The 17,670-nt window shown below is 43.5% G+C and overlaps 1 protein-coding gene across 2 annotated transcripts in view; it reads right to left on the bottom strand.

Moving 5' to 3' along the window:
- Positions 1-11,783, bottom strand: part of LOC133535359 (low-density lipoprotein receptor-related protein 1-like) — a 296,691-nt gene extending 284,908 nt beyond the window's left edge. For both annotated transcript variants that reach the window (XM_061875132.1, XM_061875133.1), the window contains exon 1: positions 11,279-11,783. In XM_061875132.1, coding sequence (XP_061731116.1) covers positions 11,279-11,375 — 97 coding nt within the window. In that variant the 5' untranslated portion in view covers positions 11,376-11,783. The remainder of the gene's footprint in view (positions 1-11,278) is intronic.
- Positions 11,784-17,670: the final 5,887 nt, after the last annotated feature.

Raw genomic sequence — 17,670 nt, 5'->3', positions numbered from 1 at the left:
ATGGGTAACATTAGCTGTGATGCTAGTGGAGTGGTGCGAGTGGTAATACGAGAGAGAGAAGGTCCCAATCTGGTAAGAAATGAAGGAAGAATTAATTCCAAAGTAAAACAGCACAGAGTCCATCGTCTGGCAGTGGTTTGGCTTCAAACGAGAATTTGTCGAACAAGTATGCGGCAGAAACGTTGTTACAAAAACTAGCATTACTGCTATTTTGTAGCATCATTTGAAAAGTCCCCCGCTAGAGAATGAAGAGTGCTTGAAACTGCATGTCAAAATCTCCGTTCGGTGCCACACCCACAAAATGCCTGAGCAACAATTTCCAGATCAACACCATATGAAAAAAATAGACAACAACAGAATTTAATAACGTCCGTAGTAACCTACCACATAGCAAAGGAGATACGCTATTTGATTTCCTGTTATGCAGCTCATTTTTATTTGACAGTTATTGGAATATCTTGAGTGACATCATGCACAAAAGTGTAGTGTATTTGTTATAAACTATTGTAGTGGTGTTCTGTACAAAAAGTGCACTTTAATTTAGTATTGTTTTGATACATCATCTTAGTGACATCATGCACAAAAGTGCACTAATAGCTTGTTTTATAATGTTTCTGATAATCTTGTACTTTCTGTTTTGAAATGAAGTGTTTGCCACTGCTTAATAACTGTTTAGTAAATACAGTTTTGGTCAATTGACTTAGTTGTGATTTCCCTCTCTGCATGAAAGTTTAAAAGTAGCATATATTAATGCAGTATGAAAAAGAATGTTTTAATGTGGACACAGAATCATCATACTGCTGTGATTATATGTATCAAGTGTTCATTCAAGGCTAAGGCAAAATATCGAGATATATACCGTGTATCGTCCATCGATCTATCCCTTTTCTGCAAATTATTCCCTTTGGGGTCGCTGGTGCCTATCTCAGCTACAATCGGGCGGAAGGCGAAGTACACCCTGGACAAGTCACCACCTCATTGTGTATCATGATCTGGCTTAAAAATATTGAGATATTAATAAAAGACCATATCGCCCCGCCCTACTCCAAAATAATATGTTTTATCCCTAACAAAAAATATGTCTTAAATACGCAAACCAACAGGCGACAACTAAGTGACTCAGAGCTTTTCTCCCTGCCACTCACACACAATAATGACCTGGAGAGATGTGGTCTCGACATTCTTGCAAAACGCCGCTATGGGGGTTGTTAGCAATGTAGCAAACAGGTTATGATACTACTATTAAAAGGGTCATATTATTATTTTTTTCTACATTTAAAACACCTTCTTGTGGTCTGCATCAGTGTTTTTCAACCTCTTCTGAGCCAAGGAACAAGGTTACTCTTCCGATCTCTCAACAGCACAGCCACAGAACAACAGCACATTACTTGTAGATTATAATAATTGGTTTTCCCCAAAATATTTTTCAGACCATTTAGGGGAAATTAAATAATTTCCGGGCTTCACGGTGGCAGAGGGGTTAGTGCGTCTGCCTCGCAATACGAAGGTCCTGCAGTCCTGGGTTCAATCCCAGGCTCGGGATCTTTCTGTGTGGAGTTTGCCTGTCCTCCCCGTGAATGCGTGGGTTCCCTCCGGGTACTCCGGCTTCCTCCCACTTCCAAAGACATGCACCTGGGGATAGGTTGATTGGCAACACTAAATTGGTCCTAGTGTGTGAATGTGAGTGTGAATGTTGTCTGTCTATCTGTGTTGGCCCTGTGATGAAATGGCGACTTGTCCAGGGTGTACACAGCCTTCCGCCCGATTGTAGCTGAGATAGGCACCAGCGCCCCTCGCAACCCTATAAGGGAATAAGCGGTAGAAAATGGATGGATGGATGTATAATTTCCCACGGCACACCAGACAATAATGCGTGGCACAAGCACACTGGCTGAAAAACCCTGGTCTACATAACATGTAATGGTGCTTCTTTGGTCAAAATGTTGCATAGATTATGTTTAACAAACTGTCTTCAAGACTCTTTCAGGCCGGCTATTCAGGGTGCTTATTTACATTCTTCCACTTCAACTACATTTTCTCCCCCTTGTAGTTTTTAGCACTTCCATATGAGGTCTGCTGACAGCTATAACTTAGAATTTTTCGCTACTTTGTATTACAAATGGCAAAAGCAGAGGATGCATGTACATGTACGAGCCAGTCTGCCCCACAACGAGAGGATAGAGAAAAAGGAGCTTATTGACTACAGCGCCGAACTGCATTGGCGGATTCGCGCAAAGCTTTTTGGGTAAATCTCGCCCATATATGGAGATATCTGCTGACATCGTCCACTGCAAAAACGTCACAAATGGCCAATTTCCTAACGGTGTATTCGGAGGATGTAAAAAGTAGGGAATATTCTTTTATTAATATCTCCGCCAGGCTGCTATGGTTTGAAGTAACATGTTTGGGACTTATGCAGATCCCATATACACAAAAACAACTACCCTTACAGCGGTGGTCAACCAGGCCAAGATAGATAGATAGTACTTTATTGATTCCTTCAAGAGAGTTCCCTCAGGAAAATTAAATGGCTGTTGTACACCAAGCAGCATGTGGACTTATCTCAGTACGCAAGGATTTTCCTGCAAAAAGGAGATACGGGCAAACAAATCAAACTATGCAACAGAATAGATCCATCAAAACGAGATTTGTCAAGTGATATCAAGGATTATCTGTTGGTGGAGTTCCCAGGCGGCTTCACGGTGGCAGACGGGTTAGTGCGTCTGCCTCACAATACGAAGGTCCTGCAGTCCTGGGTTCAAATCCAGGCTCTGGATCTTTCTGTGTGGAGTTTGCATGTTCTCCCCGTGAATGCGTGGGTTCCCTCCGGGTACTCCGGCTTCCTCCCACTTCCAAAGACATGCACCTGGGGATAGGTTGATTGGCAACACTAAATTGCCCCTAGTGTGGGAATGTGAGTGTGAATGTTGTCTGTCTATCTTTGTTGGCCCTGCGATGAAGTGGCGACTTGTCCAGGATGTACACCGCCTTCCGCCCGATTGTAGCTGAGATAGGCGCCAGCGCCCCCCGCGACCCCAAAAGGGAATAAGCGGTAGAAAATGGAAAAATGGATGGAGTTCCCAGGCATATCGAACTATTGTAGTCCAGACTTAGTTCCGATTACTTGGAAAAGCATTGAGGTCTACAACTTCTTTGTGTATTGCTGGGTCAAGGAAATTGGTATCAAGACTCTCCCGGTTAAATATGCCTCATCTTTGCTCAGGTAAGGTTGCATTTTATGATTTAACTTTGCGTCTACAACCACGTTTGTCACCTGCCTTTGCTGTTGCATGCACCGTTGATGAGTTTGCATGTTTTTTCCCGTGTTTATCAAATTGTAACACTAGATTTCAACATTGTGAATGTGCTGAAAACATAATTCATGATGGCTGCCTTTGGTAAAAGCTCAACTCTTTTAGGTTTTGCTCACAATTGTTTTCTTTTATTTAAACTCGCCAAGTTGGTGCTTTACGAAGCACTTGTAGCAAAAATGTGTTGTTGACGACTGGAATTTGTTAAAGTGCAAATGAAGTTTAAAAAAGGTCACATTTACACGGAGCCCCCGCTAAGCACGTCTTGCACCAACCATGCTCAACCCAAACTCAGCAAAAATGTGTCGCAAAAAATACTAATAATATTAAGGTATTACTTAAATGCGAAAAACTAAACGTTAAAAGTTCAGGCATGTGATTTGACCACAATAAAAAAGACTGAAATAATTTCTGGGGGTCTGTGGGACGAAGGCCCCTAGCCAGGTCCAGGGCGGTGCCCACATATGAGGTCCTCTCCAAGGTTCTCATAGTCATCATTGTCACTGGCGTCCCACTGGGTGTGAGTTTTCCTTGCCCTTATGTGGGTTCTTCCGAGGATGTCGTAGTCCTAGTGGTTTGTACAGTCCTTTGAGACATTTGTGATTTAGGGCTATATAAAAAAATCTTGCAGTCTTTTGCCCTTCTTGATTACCTCTCCAGGAACTCTGAAGAAAGGTGTATCCCTATTGCAGTTTTGAACAATTCTATTGTCTAATATTCATGTCAATATGGTTTTTCATTGTTAAAAATGTTGTTTATTGTGGTGGGTTGTTGATCACTTGCAATTGAACTTGGAGTGCGCTACTTTGCTACCGCCTGAAAAGGGCCATTGATTCGGTCAACTATTTATTTGTGGTCTCAAGAAGAAGGGAAACTAAATTACAACTCCTAAAAAATAGTATATAGTAGTAAAAACAAAAAAACATAATACAACACAGCCATGGAAGCAGAAGTTCAGAACATTCAGAGAGAGCTTGTCCCAACCTATAAAATAATAACTAAACCATGGTTTTATTGTCAATTGCTCCTAATCAAAACACTTGAGTGTAATGCACATCTTTAATTGTAAAGGATACATTCTCATCTTGCTGCAGACTTGTAAGCGGTTGGATTTTAAACAAGCCTTCAAAGGCGTTTATGGCTCGACGATGAATCTCATCAAAAGCCAGCATGTGGTTTAAAACAGACAAGACTTCAAAGTCCTCAAAAAAAAAAGCTATATAACGTTCGAATACAAATTACGTTTGCAAAAGCCTTTTAAACGTAGCTTGTTCGGCCACTAAAAGGGTGAATGGCGATAGGGAATCTGAAAGAAAACAAGTTCCTCTGTTGCTATTTTAAAAGAATCTAACAAATCGCCCTTTTCCTCTCTCACCACACAGAGGTGTGTTTGAGTAGGACTGGGGGAATTTTAATGATTTCCAGAAGTTGTTCCTTTCAGTGAAGGTGTGCAAGGTCGGTAGTGAGAATAGGAGAGGCTGTTTTTACCCTGTAGATGACAACAGAGAAGTCTTACTCCTCAACAACGCCATGAGGAACACGTTATTGTGCGAATCCTAATCAACGAGACATTCTTCTGACAATTTTGAGATCACAAAGAGCAGAGCTACTCCACTATATTGAAGAACTCCTCCACTATATCGTTATAAGATGACTCCACTATATTGGTATGGAACTATTGCACTATATCGTTGTAGTACTACTGCAGTATATTGTTATAGGACTACTCCACTATATTGTTGTAAGATGTCTCCACTGAATTGCGGTAGTTCTACTCCATTATATTGTTGTATTACCACCACTACACTATATTGTTGTAGGCTTACTCCACTCTATTTTGTAGTACCACTCCACTATATTGTTGTAGTACTACTAAACTATATTGTTGTAGTACACCTATAGTATATTGTTGTAGGCTTACTCCACTCTATTTTGTAGTACCACTCTACTATATTGTTGTAGTACTACTAAACTATATTGTTGTAGTACACCTATAGTATATTGTTGTAGGCTTACTCCACCCTATTTTGTAGTACCACTCCACTATATTGTTGTAGTACTACTAAACTATATTGTTGTAGTACACCTATAGTATATTGTTGTAGGCTTACTCCACTCTATTTTGTAGTACCACTCTACTATATTGTTGTAGTACACCTACACTATATTGTTGTAGGCTTACTTCGTTCTATTTTGTAGTACTACTCCACTATATTGTTGTAGGAGTACTCCACTATATTGTTGTAGTACTACGCAACTATATTGTTGTAGGATGTCTCCACTATATTGTTGTAGTACTACGCAACTATATTGTTTTATCACTCCCCTATACTGTTGTAGTACTACGCAACTATATTGTTGTAGTACAACTCCACTATATTGTTGTAGGATGTCTCCACTATATTGTTGTAGTACTACGCAACTATATTGTTTTAGTACCACTCCACAATATTGTGTAGTACTACTACACTATATTGTTGTAGTACCACTACACTATATTGTTGTAGGCTTACTCCGTTCTATTTTGTAGGAGTACTCCACTATATTGTTGTAGGAGTACTCCACTATATTGTTGTAGGATGTCTCCACTATATTCTCGTAGTACTACACAACTATATTGTTGTATCACTCCCCTATACTGTTGTAGTACTATGCAACTTTAATGTTATAGTACTATGCAACTATATTGTTGTAGTACTACTACACTATATTGTTGTAGTACAACTACACTATATCGTTGTAGGCTTACGCCGTTCTATTTTGTAGTAATACTCCACTATATTGTTGTAGGAGTACTCCACTATATTGTTGTAGTACTACACCACTATATTGTTGTAGGATGTCTCCCTTATACTGTTGTAGTACTACGCAACTATATTGTTGTAGCACAACTCCACTATATTGTTGTAGTACTACTCCACTTTATTGTTTTAGTACCACTCCACAATATTGGTTTAGTACTACTCCACTATATTTTTGTAGTACTACTCCACTATATTGTTGTAGGATATCTCCACCATATTGTTGTAGTACCACTCCACTATATTGTTGTAGGATGTACCCACTATAATGTTGTAGTACTAATCCACTATATTATTGTAGGACTTCTCCACGATATTGTTGTAGTTCCATTCCTCTATATTGTTGTAGGACTCCTCCACTTTATTGTTGTAATTCCATTCCGCTATATTGTTGTAGGCTTACTCCACTATATTGTTGTAGGAATATTCCACTATGTTGTTGTAGTACCACTCCACTATATTGTTATAGTACTAATCCACTATATTGTGGTAGTAATACTCCACAATATTGTTGTAGGATGTCTCCACTATATTGTTGTAGTAATACTCCACAATATTGTTGAAGGATATCTCCACTATATTGTTGTAGGATGTATCCACTATAATGTTGTAGTAATACTCCACTATATATTGTTATAGGACTACTCCACTATATTGTTGTAGGTCCATTCCACTATATTGTTGTAGGACTACTCCACTATATTGTTGTAGGACTACTCTACTATATTGTCTTAGTTCCATTCCACTATATTGTTGTAGGCTTACTCCACTATATTGTTGTAGGACTATTCCACGATGTTGTTGTAGTACCACTCTACTACATTGTTATAGTACTAGATTAGATTAGATTAGAGATTAGATCAGGGGTGCCCACACTTTTTCTGCAGGCGAGCTACTTTTCAATTGACCAACTCGAGGGGATCTACCTCATTTATATATATCATTTATATTTATTTATTTATGAAAGAGACATTTTTATAAACAAGTTAAATGTGTTTAATGGTAATACAAGCATGTGTAACACATATAGATGTCTTTCTTTCACGAAGACAAGAATATAAGTTGGTGTATTACCTGATTCTGATGACTTGCATTGATTGGAATCAGACAGTAATGATGATAACGCCCACATTTTCAAATGGAGGAGAAAAAAAGTTGTCCTTTCTGTACAATACCACATGAAAGTGGTTGGTTTTTGGCATCTAATTCATCCAGCTTCCATACACTTTACAAGAAAAACATTGGCGGCAAATTCCGTAGCTTGCTTGATTGACATTCACGGCACCCGAGGGTCTTGTGAAATGACCATGGCTACTGCCAGTTCATTATTATGAAAAAATGACAGAGAGGAAGGCGAGAAACACTTTTTATTTCAACAGACTTTCGCGCCGTCCCTTCCGTCAAAACTCTAAAGGCCGACTGCACATTTCCTATCTTCACAATAAAAGCCCTGCTTCATGCTGCCTGCGCTAACAAAATAAGAGTCTCGGAAAGCCGGCGTGCACAAGTGATGTGCACGCCAGCTTTCTGAGGGATCGCTTGTGCACGCCAGTTTTCCGAGACTCTGTATTTAGTTAGCGCAGGCAGCATGAAGCAGGGCTTTTATTGTGAAGATAGGAAATGTGCAGTCGGCCTTTAGAGTTTTGACGGAAGGTACGGCGCGAGAGTCTGTTGAAATAAAAAGTGTTTCTCGCCTTCCTCTCGGTCATACTTTAATAATAATGATCTTGCAGCAGCCAGCGTCATCTCACAAGACCCTCCGATACCGTGAATGTCATTTAAGTGACGTCTTGGTGAAGATTGATGATCACTAATTTTTAGGTCTATTTTTTTTAAAAGCCTGGCTGGAGATCGACTGACACACCCCCCGCGGTCGACTGGTAGCTCGCGATCGACGTAATGGGCACCCCTGGATTAGATAGTACTTTATTTATTCCTTCAGGAGAGTTCCTTCAGGAAAATTACAATTTTCAGCCCAATCCCATTCAAGATCAGACAAACATTACAGGGAGACAGAACAGGATCGCTGACGGGTCTGCCGGCTTCCAGCGCCCCTTACAAAAAAGGTGAGATACAGGTAAACAAGTGGGGGGGGAATGGGAGAAAAAAATAGAAGATTAAAATAAAATAAAAAAATCGGTCTAAGCCTGGGCCCTGGAAAGGGGGTCCAGACTGACGCCAAGGGAAAAAAAAAACAACAACTCATAGCCATAGTACACATCCTTCTTACATGTGTGTAAGAAGGAAACATCAAACATCAAAGAAGACAAATGACATTAAAGACATTAAAGCAGCGGATACAACCAGCACTTCTACATACAGCTTTGAATAAAAATTAAAAGAAAAATTTACACTTTGTATATGTATAACATGTATATGTTATGTATATGTGTATGTATACTAATCCACTATATTGTTGTAGTAATACTCCACTATATTGTTGTAGAATGTCTCCACTATATTATTGTAGTACTACTCCACTATATCGTAATAGGACTACCCCAGTATATTGTTGCAGGACTCCATCGCTCTAGTGTCATAGACTACTCTACTATACTGTCGTAGGACTACTCCGCTTGTGGGCAGCCTAGGACGTGGTTGCTGTCTCCCACCCCAGCACACAATGGTGTGCAGCACTGTGTTTGTGGGTGTTGAAATTGTGTTTTTGTTTTATTGTTTGTCTGTGCACATTGCAATCATATGGACACAATATGTATTATTTATAGCTATTTTTTAGTTTGTCAATGCATGGTGCAATTATGTTTTTGCTTGATGTTTCATGTGTTCTTACCTTGTTTTTAGAAACTTTTTGTATCTGCACTGCAACCACATAATTTCCCTACTGTAAGATTAATAAAGTCCACCCTATACTAATATTATATAACTACACTATATTATTGGTCTACACCACTATATTAATGTAGGACTACTCCATTATATTGTTGTGGGGGCCACACTTTCACAGAGCTAAGGATCATATCAAGGCCCTGCCATACCTTAAACTTCTAGACTACCAAATGGATTAAGATTGGTCAAAGACTGTCTTCGCAGTCAAATATCCTGTTAATGATAGGACACTCTGCTGTTTGTAAGATATAAGTAGTCAAAGTTTCTCTTTATGGCAGCGATCTTGTGTTTTTTAGAAATTTGCTGCAAAAATGTTAGTCGCTCCCATGTTTTGTTGGACATGAAAAAGCAATATGTTTATGCTGGTCAAAGATCCTCTAACGCCGCAGGAGCAATTTGCTGTTTTAAGTACCTACTGCAAAAAACACAAGTCAAAGATCTTTTATAAACGGAAAGAATGTTCTGCTGTTTTTAAGGCCATACTGCAAAAATCAGCTGGGAAGATTTTCACTATTTTTGTTTACACTCTAGTATTCACATTAGAATGATACACAAGGCCGCAGGTAGGTGGAAACAGTGCTCAATCTAATCAACAAGCTATGTGTGAACACGTATAAGGAGCTAACAGAGGACAAAGATATGCAAAAGTTTGTGACAGGAATGTAAAGATACATATAAAGAATATAACCACACACAGTGCATTATACAGATAAATAAGGAAATATTGTTATGTTTTCAATAGTAATTAAATTTTACGAGATTGCGGCAAAAATGTATGTCTATCAAGGGGATCTGCTTGGAAAATAAATGAGAAGCACTGCCTGCAAAAACACTAATCAAATACATTTTATATGACAGTGCTCTTTTTAGGAATTTACTGCTGCCCACTGCTCCCCTCACCTCCCAGGGGGTGATCAAGGGTGATGGGTCAAATGCAGAGAATAATTTCGCCACATCTAGTATTTGTGTGACAATCATTGGTACTTTAACTTTATATTGCCTCTTGTTTTTTCCTGTGTTTTTTCCCTGACCTAACGTATATTACAGGGGTCACCAACCTATTTGAAACCAAGAGCTACTTTTTGGGTACTGATTAATGCAAAGGGCTACCAGTTTGATACACACTTAAATAAATTGCCAGAAATAGTCAATTTGCTCAATTTACCTTTAATAAATAAATCTATATATATATATAAAAATGGGTATTTCTGTAATTCCGTCGTACATTTTTTTTTCCTTTTACGGAAGTTTTTTGTAGAGAATAAATAATGGAAAAAAAAACTTAATTGAACGGTTCAAAAGAGGAGAAAACAAGAAAAAAAATAAAATTGAATTTTGAAACATAGTTTATCTTTAATTTCGACTCTTTAAAATTCAAAATTCAACTGAAAAAAATGAATAGAAAAACTAGCTAATTCGAATCTTTTTGAAAAAATTTAAAATAATAATTTATGGAACATCATTAGTAATTTTTCCCGATTACGATTAATTTTAGAATTTTGATGACATGTTTTAAATAGGTTAAAATCCACTTTGAAATAAGATTTAAATTTGATTCTACAGATTTTCTAGATTTGCCAGAATAACTTTTTTGAATTTTAATCATAATAAATTTGAAAAAATATTTCACAAATATTGTTCGTCAAAAAAACAGAAGCTAAAATTAAGAATCAAATTAAAATGTATTTATTATTCTTTACAATAAAAAATAAAATAAAAATTCCGTGAAGATTGATTTAAATTGTCAGGAAAGAAGAGGAAGTAATTTAAAAGGCAAAAAGGTATATGTGTATAAAAATCCTAAAATAATTTTCAAGGTTGTATTTTTTCTCTATAATTGTCTTTCTGAGAGTTATAAGAAGCAAAGTAAAAACAATAAATGCATTTATTTAAACAAGTGAAGACCAAATCTTTAAAATATTTTCTTGGATTTTCAAAGTCTATTCGAGTTTTGTCTCTCTTAGAATTAAGAGCAAAGCGAGACCAGCTTGCTAGTAAATAAATACAATTTAAAAAATTGAGGCAGCTCACTGGTAAGTGCTGCTATTGAGCTATTTTTTAGAACAGGCCAGCGGGCTACTCATCTGGTCCTTACGGGCTACCTGGTGCCCGCGGGCACCGCATTGGTGACCCCTGGTATATTATATACATTAGCATGTTGGTATTGCCACTTAAAACCATTCCTTGTGAGGCCATGATTTTGGCAGTAGAAGTCAGAAAAGACCATTAAGGCTGGAGCATCACCCTCCAAGCTCCAGGTGGAACATATCCAGCGCACAAAAAGCAGCAGGTGATAGACCAGTGAGGAAGTCTGCTTACCATCAACAGCCCTGGACGGAGAGACCACTTCCGAGCTGTGCAACATCCCCAAGACAAGCAATCCCGCCGCCAGCACGTTGGCCGCGGTGCGCAACATTGTTGTGTTTTTATCTGGAGGGAATATTAGTCATCAAACGCCTCCTGGTGCTGTCACGCAGGCGAGGGGGAGATGCTCCTCCGCGGGGATCCACCGCTGCCGTGCGCGAACAGAAGACTGTCGCGGCTCAAGGGCTCGAAGGCACGCGGACTTCTCCCAGCCAGCCCGGGGTTGCCTCGGGGCTCCCCGGGTGCTCGGACAGCCCGACCACCCTCACAAAGGCTAGCGGGCTCGGCTAGCCTGGCTCTTTCTGTCGCGCAAATCAAGCAAGCTCAAGCCTCGGCCGCGCTTCGGTTGGCTTATCGTGGAGGTTGAGTCGAGTGGGAGAAAGTCTGCCGGAGAGAAAGGTTGCACGCCGCCAACTCTGCCTCTGCTGCCGCCGCTGGCCACGGATTGAAAGGCTCGGAGGCTCCGAGCGCCGTCAGCCAGCCGTCTGATGAGTGACGTCGGCTGGCCCTCCTCCTCCTACTCCTCCAACCTCCTCCTCCTCTCCGGGCACCCGACACCATCATCTACCTCCATCATGTCTCACGTTGCTGTTTACCACTAAACCAGTGGTTCTTAACCTTGTTGGCGGTACCGAACTCCACCAGTTTCATATGCACATTCACCGAAAAATATATATATATATTTTTTTTTTTCAAATTCAAGACAAAGTTATGTGTTTTTGGTAACACCTAAGTATGGGGAACATATTCTGAGTAACAAAGACTTAATTTAGAGTTTCTGCAGTCCTGGGTTCAAATCAGGCTCGGGATCTTTCTGTGTGGAGTTTGCATGTTCTCCCCGTGAATGCGTGGGTTCCCTCCGGGTACTCCGGCTTCCTCCCACCTCCAAAGACATGCACCTGGGGATAGGTTGATTGGCAACACTAAATTGGCCCCAGTGTGTGTATGTGAGTGTGAATGTTGTTTGTCTGTCTGTGTTGGCCCTGCGATGAGGTGGCGACTTGTCCAGGGTGTACCCCGCCTTCTGCCCGATTGTAGCTGAGATGGGCGCCGGCGCCCCCCGCCACCCCAAAAGGGAATAAGCGGTAGAAAATGGATGGATGGATGGATGGTTAGGGTTAGAGCAGGGGTCGGGAACCTTTTTGGCTGAGAGAGCCAAGAAGCCAAATATTTTAAAATCAATCAATCAATTACTTATATAGCCCTAAATCGGTAGTGTCTCAAAGGGCTGCACAAACCACTACCACATCCTCGGTAGGCCCACATAAGGGCAAGGAAAAGTCACACCCAGTGGGACGTCGGTGACAATGATGACTATGAGAACCTTGGAGAGGACGAAAGCAATGGATGTCGAGCGGGTCTAACATGATACTGTGAAAGTTCAATCCATATTGGATCCAACACAGTCGCGAGAGTCCAGTCCAAAGCGGATCCAGCACAGCAGCGACAGTCCCGTTCACAGCAGAGCCAGCCGGAAAACATCCCAAGCATGCGCAGAGATGTCCCCAGCCGATACACAGGCAAGCAGTACATGGCCACCGGATCAGACCGGACCCCCTCCACAAGGGAGAGTGGGACATAGGAGAAAAAGAAAAGAAACTGCAGATCAACTGGTCTAAAAAGGGAGTCTATTTAAGGGACGGCGTGGCGCAGTGGAAGAGTGGCCGTGCGCAACCCGAGGGTCACTGGTTCAAATCCCACCTAGAACCAACCTCGTCACGTCCGTAGTGTCCTGAGCAAGACACTTCACCCTTGCTCCTGATGGGTGCTGGTTGGCGCCTTGCATGGCAGCTCCCTCCGTCAGTGTGTGAATGTGTATGTGTTGGGATGTCGCATGGCTGCAGTTGTGTGACCTCAAGTATGCAAAAATCCAGGAGAGCAGAAAGCAGGTAAGATGATTTTAATTTCATCAAAGTAAAATATATAAACAGAAAGCAGTCTTGCATGGAGATGTTCCCAACATAGGTTTTAACTTCGAGCACTGAGGAGTGCTCGAGTGAAACATAAATAGACCTATGTTGATTGACCGCAGCTGAGGACCGCTGCCAATCAACGGCGAGTGTGACAAAAACAGTGCTCAGCGGAGTAAACAGGAAGTATGACAAAATAAGAGCACTGAACAGGAAATAAAGTACAAAACACGAAAAACTATCAGAAAGTAAGTGACAGATCGTTACAGGACCTCCCCCTCAAGGAACAGATACCAGATGTTCCCTGGAAAAGAAAAAATGGAAAAAAATGTCCACAAAGTAAGGGAGGATGGAAGGAGGATTTGGTGGAAGGTCGCCAAACCTCGTGTCCCCGCAGCCAGCGAGGGAAAGTCAGGTGGCGACGGCGCGTAGAGCGCCGCTGGAACTGGCGGGGCGGGCGGCCACGGAACAGCCACATCATTGGCCGAAAAAGAGACGAGTGCATCCCGCGAGGAGGACGCCCAGGGCACGGCCACATCCGCGGCTGACGTGGAGGCGGGCGCGCTGAAGCAGGCCCGGAGACAGCAGACAAAGCGGCGGGGGCTGCAGCCAAAACAGATACCTCTGCAGGAGGCGGCTGAGGAGCCGATGTTGGTGCCGGCGTGGAAGCGGCAGACGTCATCAACGGCGTGGAAGCGGCAGACGTCATCGGCGGCGTGGAAGCGGCAGACGTCATCGGCGGCGTGGAAGCGGCAGACGTCATCGGCGGCGTGGAAGCGGCAGACGTCATCGGCGGCGTGAAAGCGGCAGACGTCATCGGCGGCGTGAAAGCGGCAGACGTCATCGGCGGCGTGAAAGCGGCAGACGTCATCGGCGGCGTGAAAGCGGCAGACGTCATCGGCGGCGTGAAAGCGGCAGACGTCATCGGCGGCGTGAAAGCGGCAGACGTCATCGGCGGCGTGAAAGCGGCAGACGTCATCGGCGGCGTGAAAGCGGCAGACGTCATCGGCGGCGTGAAAGCGGCAGACGTCATCGGCGGCGTGAAAGCGGCAGACGTCATCGGCGGCGTGAAAGCGGCAGACGTCATCAACGGCGTGATTGTTGCAGATGTCATCGGCGGCGTGAAAGCGGCAGATGACGCCGGGCGAGGAGCAGCAAATGCTGGCCGAGGAATAGCGGATGCCGGCGGTGACGAAGCCCGGCGTGGTGCTGCTCTTGGCGGCGTTGGAACCGTGCGTAGTGCCGGCGTTGGAGCTCGGCGTGGAGCCGGCGTTGGGGCTCGGCGTGGAGCCGGCGTTGGGGCTCGGCGTGGAGCCGGCGTTGGGGCTCGGCGTGGAGCCGGCGTTGGGGCTCGGCGTGGAGCCGGCGTTGGGGCTCGGCGTGGAGCCGGCGTTGGGGCTCGGCGTGGAGCCGGCGTTGGGGCTCGGCGTGGAGCCGGCGTTGGGGCTAGGCGTGGAGCCGGCGTTGGGGCTAGGCGTGGAGCCGGCGTTGGAGCTGTGCGAAAGCCCGCTAGGGACGTAGATGTCTCCGTGGAAGGAGACGCTGGCGGGGATGACAGCGGTGTGTGCCTGGCTGCACCGCAGTGTATAGTGGGCCCCCCTCCACTAGGTGGCTGCCAGACACCGTTCACACATGCGGGAAAACGTGCCTGCTCGTCGGAGTCCCCCGGTGCGAAAACCAGGGACGGGCGGGAGGGGACCAGGAGGAGGGACGAAGACACGTCCCGTGCCAAGTCCCAGCAGGAGGACAAAAGCGACCTCACTGTGGGCTCCACTGGAGCTCTCGGCGGACCAAAAAAGAGAGCGGGAGCTGGCAAAAGGAGCAGCCGGGGAGCAGCCGCTGGAAGCTGCGTAGGAGCAGGGAGAAGCAGCTCAGCAGACGACGGGAAGGATGGCGGCGGCGGACGTGCCGGTCGGAGAGCCGCAGTCGGCGACGGAGCCGCAGGAGCCGCGAGACATGCAGGACGTGGCGGACGTGCTGGTCGGAGAGCCGTAGCCAGCCGTTGAGCCGAGAGGAAAGATGGCGGCGGGGGACGCGCCGGTCGGAGAGCCGAAGCCGGTGGCGTTGCCGCGGGGAGAGGGTCCGCGTCTGTAGGCTGGGACCGCACAAACCTGGCCTTCAAGTCCTCCAGGAATTGTGCGGTCCAGAACGTCGGCTGAGGATTGCCGACAGGGATTCTCGCGAGGTCACAATTTTCTGGCTCGAAGTTACTGTTGGGATGTCGCATGGCTGCAGTTGTGTGACCTCAAGTATGCAAAAATCCAGGAGAGCAGAAAGCAGGTAAGATGATTTTAATTTCATCAAAGTAAAATATATAAACAGAAAGCAGTCTTGCATGGAGATGTTCCCAACATAGGTTTTAACTTCGAGCACTGAGGAGTGCTCGAGTGAAACATAAATAGACCTATGTTGATTGACCGCAGCTGAGGACCGCTGCCAATCAACGGCGAGTGTGACAAAAACAGTGCTCAGCGGAGTAAACAGGAAGTATGACAAAATAAGAGCACTGAACAGGAAATAAAGTACAAAACACGAAAAACTATCAGAAAGTAAGTGACAGATCGTTACAGTATGTGAATGGGTAAATGTGGAAGTAGTGTCAAAGCGCTTTGAGTACCTTGAAGGTAGAAAAGCGCTATACAAGTATAACCCATTTATTTATTTAAAGGCTAGAGTATACAAATGAGTTTTAAGGTGAGACTTAAATGCTTCTACTGAGGTAGCATCTCGAACTGTTCTGTAAGAGCCATATAATATTTTTTTTAAAGGGGAACATTATCACAATTTCAAAAGGGTTAAAAACAATAAAAAAATCAGTTCCCAGTGGTTTGTTTTATTTTTCGAAGTTTTTTTCAAAAATGTTACACCTCCCGGAATATCCCTAAAAAAAAGCTTTAAAGTTCTTGATTTTCGCTATTTGCGATGTGACTATCCATTTCCCTGTGACGTCATACAGGGCTGCCAATACAAACAACATGGCGGTTACCACAGCAAGATATAGCGACATTAGCTCGGATTCAGACTCTGATTTCAGCGGTTTAAGCCAGGGGTGTCAAACTCAAATACAGAGTGGGCCAAAATTTAAAACGGAACAAAGCCGCGGGCCGAGGTTGAGCAAATTAACCTTTTAATAGGGACCCAAACAAGTTTTGCATTGAATATTGAAAAAGCAAAGCTTATATAACTTTATAGTGACATGCAAAATCGAGTTTCAAATAATAATAATAATTAAAAAATATCAATGGCATATCAAATAAAATTTTAATAAAAATTGAATGCCTCTTTTCGGCGGTGGAGTCTAGTTGTACAGGGTTTGGTGATAGCGGGGGGTGTATATTGTAGTGTCCTGGAGGAGTTAGTGCTGCAAGGCGTTCTGGGAATATGTTCTGTTGTGTTTATGTTGTATTACAGTGCGGATGTTCTCCCGAAATGTGTCATTCTTGTTTCGTGTGGGTACACAGTGTGGCGCATATTTGTAACAGTGTTAAAGTTATTTATACGGCCACCCTCAGTGTGACCTGTATGGCTGTTAGACAGGTTGTAGAGAACGCCAAAGGCAGTGCCTTTAAGGTCCACCCCAAATATTGTTGTCCGGGATGAAATTCGGGAGGGGCACTGAACTTTGGGAGTCTCCCGGGAAAATCGAGACGGTTGGCAAGTAAGAGTGTTAGCGGTGTTACAGTGGCGGGCCAGCTCTAATGTTAATTTGATATTGCCTCAAGGGCCATGTGAAATTACAAGTCGGGCCAAATTTGGTCCACGGGCCAGAGTTTGACACCCATGGTTTAAGCGATTCAACAGATTACGCATGTATTGAAACAGATGGTCGGAGTATGGAGGCAGATAGCGAAAAAGAAATTGAAGAAGAAATTGAAGCTATTGAGCGAATAGCTATTGACGCTATTCGGCCATAGCATGGGTGTGCCTAATGAAGTGGCCCATAGCATGGCTGCCTTATTAGCATCGCCGGTAAAATGTGCAGACCAAACAATCAGGACTTTTTGCATCTTGTGACACTGGAGCAACTTAAATCAGTCGATTGGTAAGTGTTTGTTTCGCATTAAATGTGGGTATCTAGTTTCAAATGTACATACAGCTAGCGTGAATAGCATGTTAGCATCGATTAGCGTAGCATGTTAGCATCAATTAGCTGGCAGTCATGCCGCGACCAAATATGTCTGAATAGCACATAAGTCAACAAGATCAACAAAACTCACCTTTGTGATTTCGTTGACTTAATTGTTGCAAATGTATCTGCAGGTTATCCATACATCTCTGTGCCATGTCTGTCTTAGCATCGCCGGTAAAATGTGCAGACACTCTGGCAAATTCAATGGGGGTCTGGCGGCAGATTTCTTGCCAGTGGTGCAACTTGAATCCCTCCCTGTCAGTGTTGTTACACCCTCCGACAACACACCAAAGAGGCATGATGTCTCC

Source organism: Nerophis ophidion, linkage group LG16 (genome assembly GCF_033978795.1).
Source record: "Nerophis ophidion isolate RoL-2023_Sa linkage group LG16, RoL_Noph_v1.0, whole genome shotgun sequence".
Taxonomy (NCBI): domain Eukaryota; kingdom Metazoa; phylum Chordata; class Actinopteri; order Syngnathiformes; family Syngnathidae; genus Nerophis; species Nerophis ophidion.
This window is presented reverse-complemented; position numbering and strand designations above follow the sequence as displayed.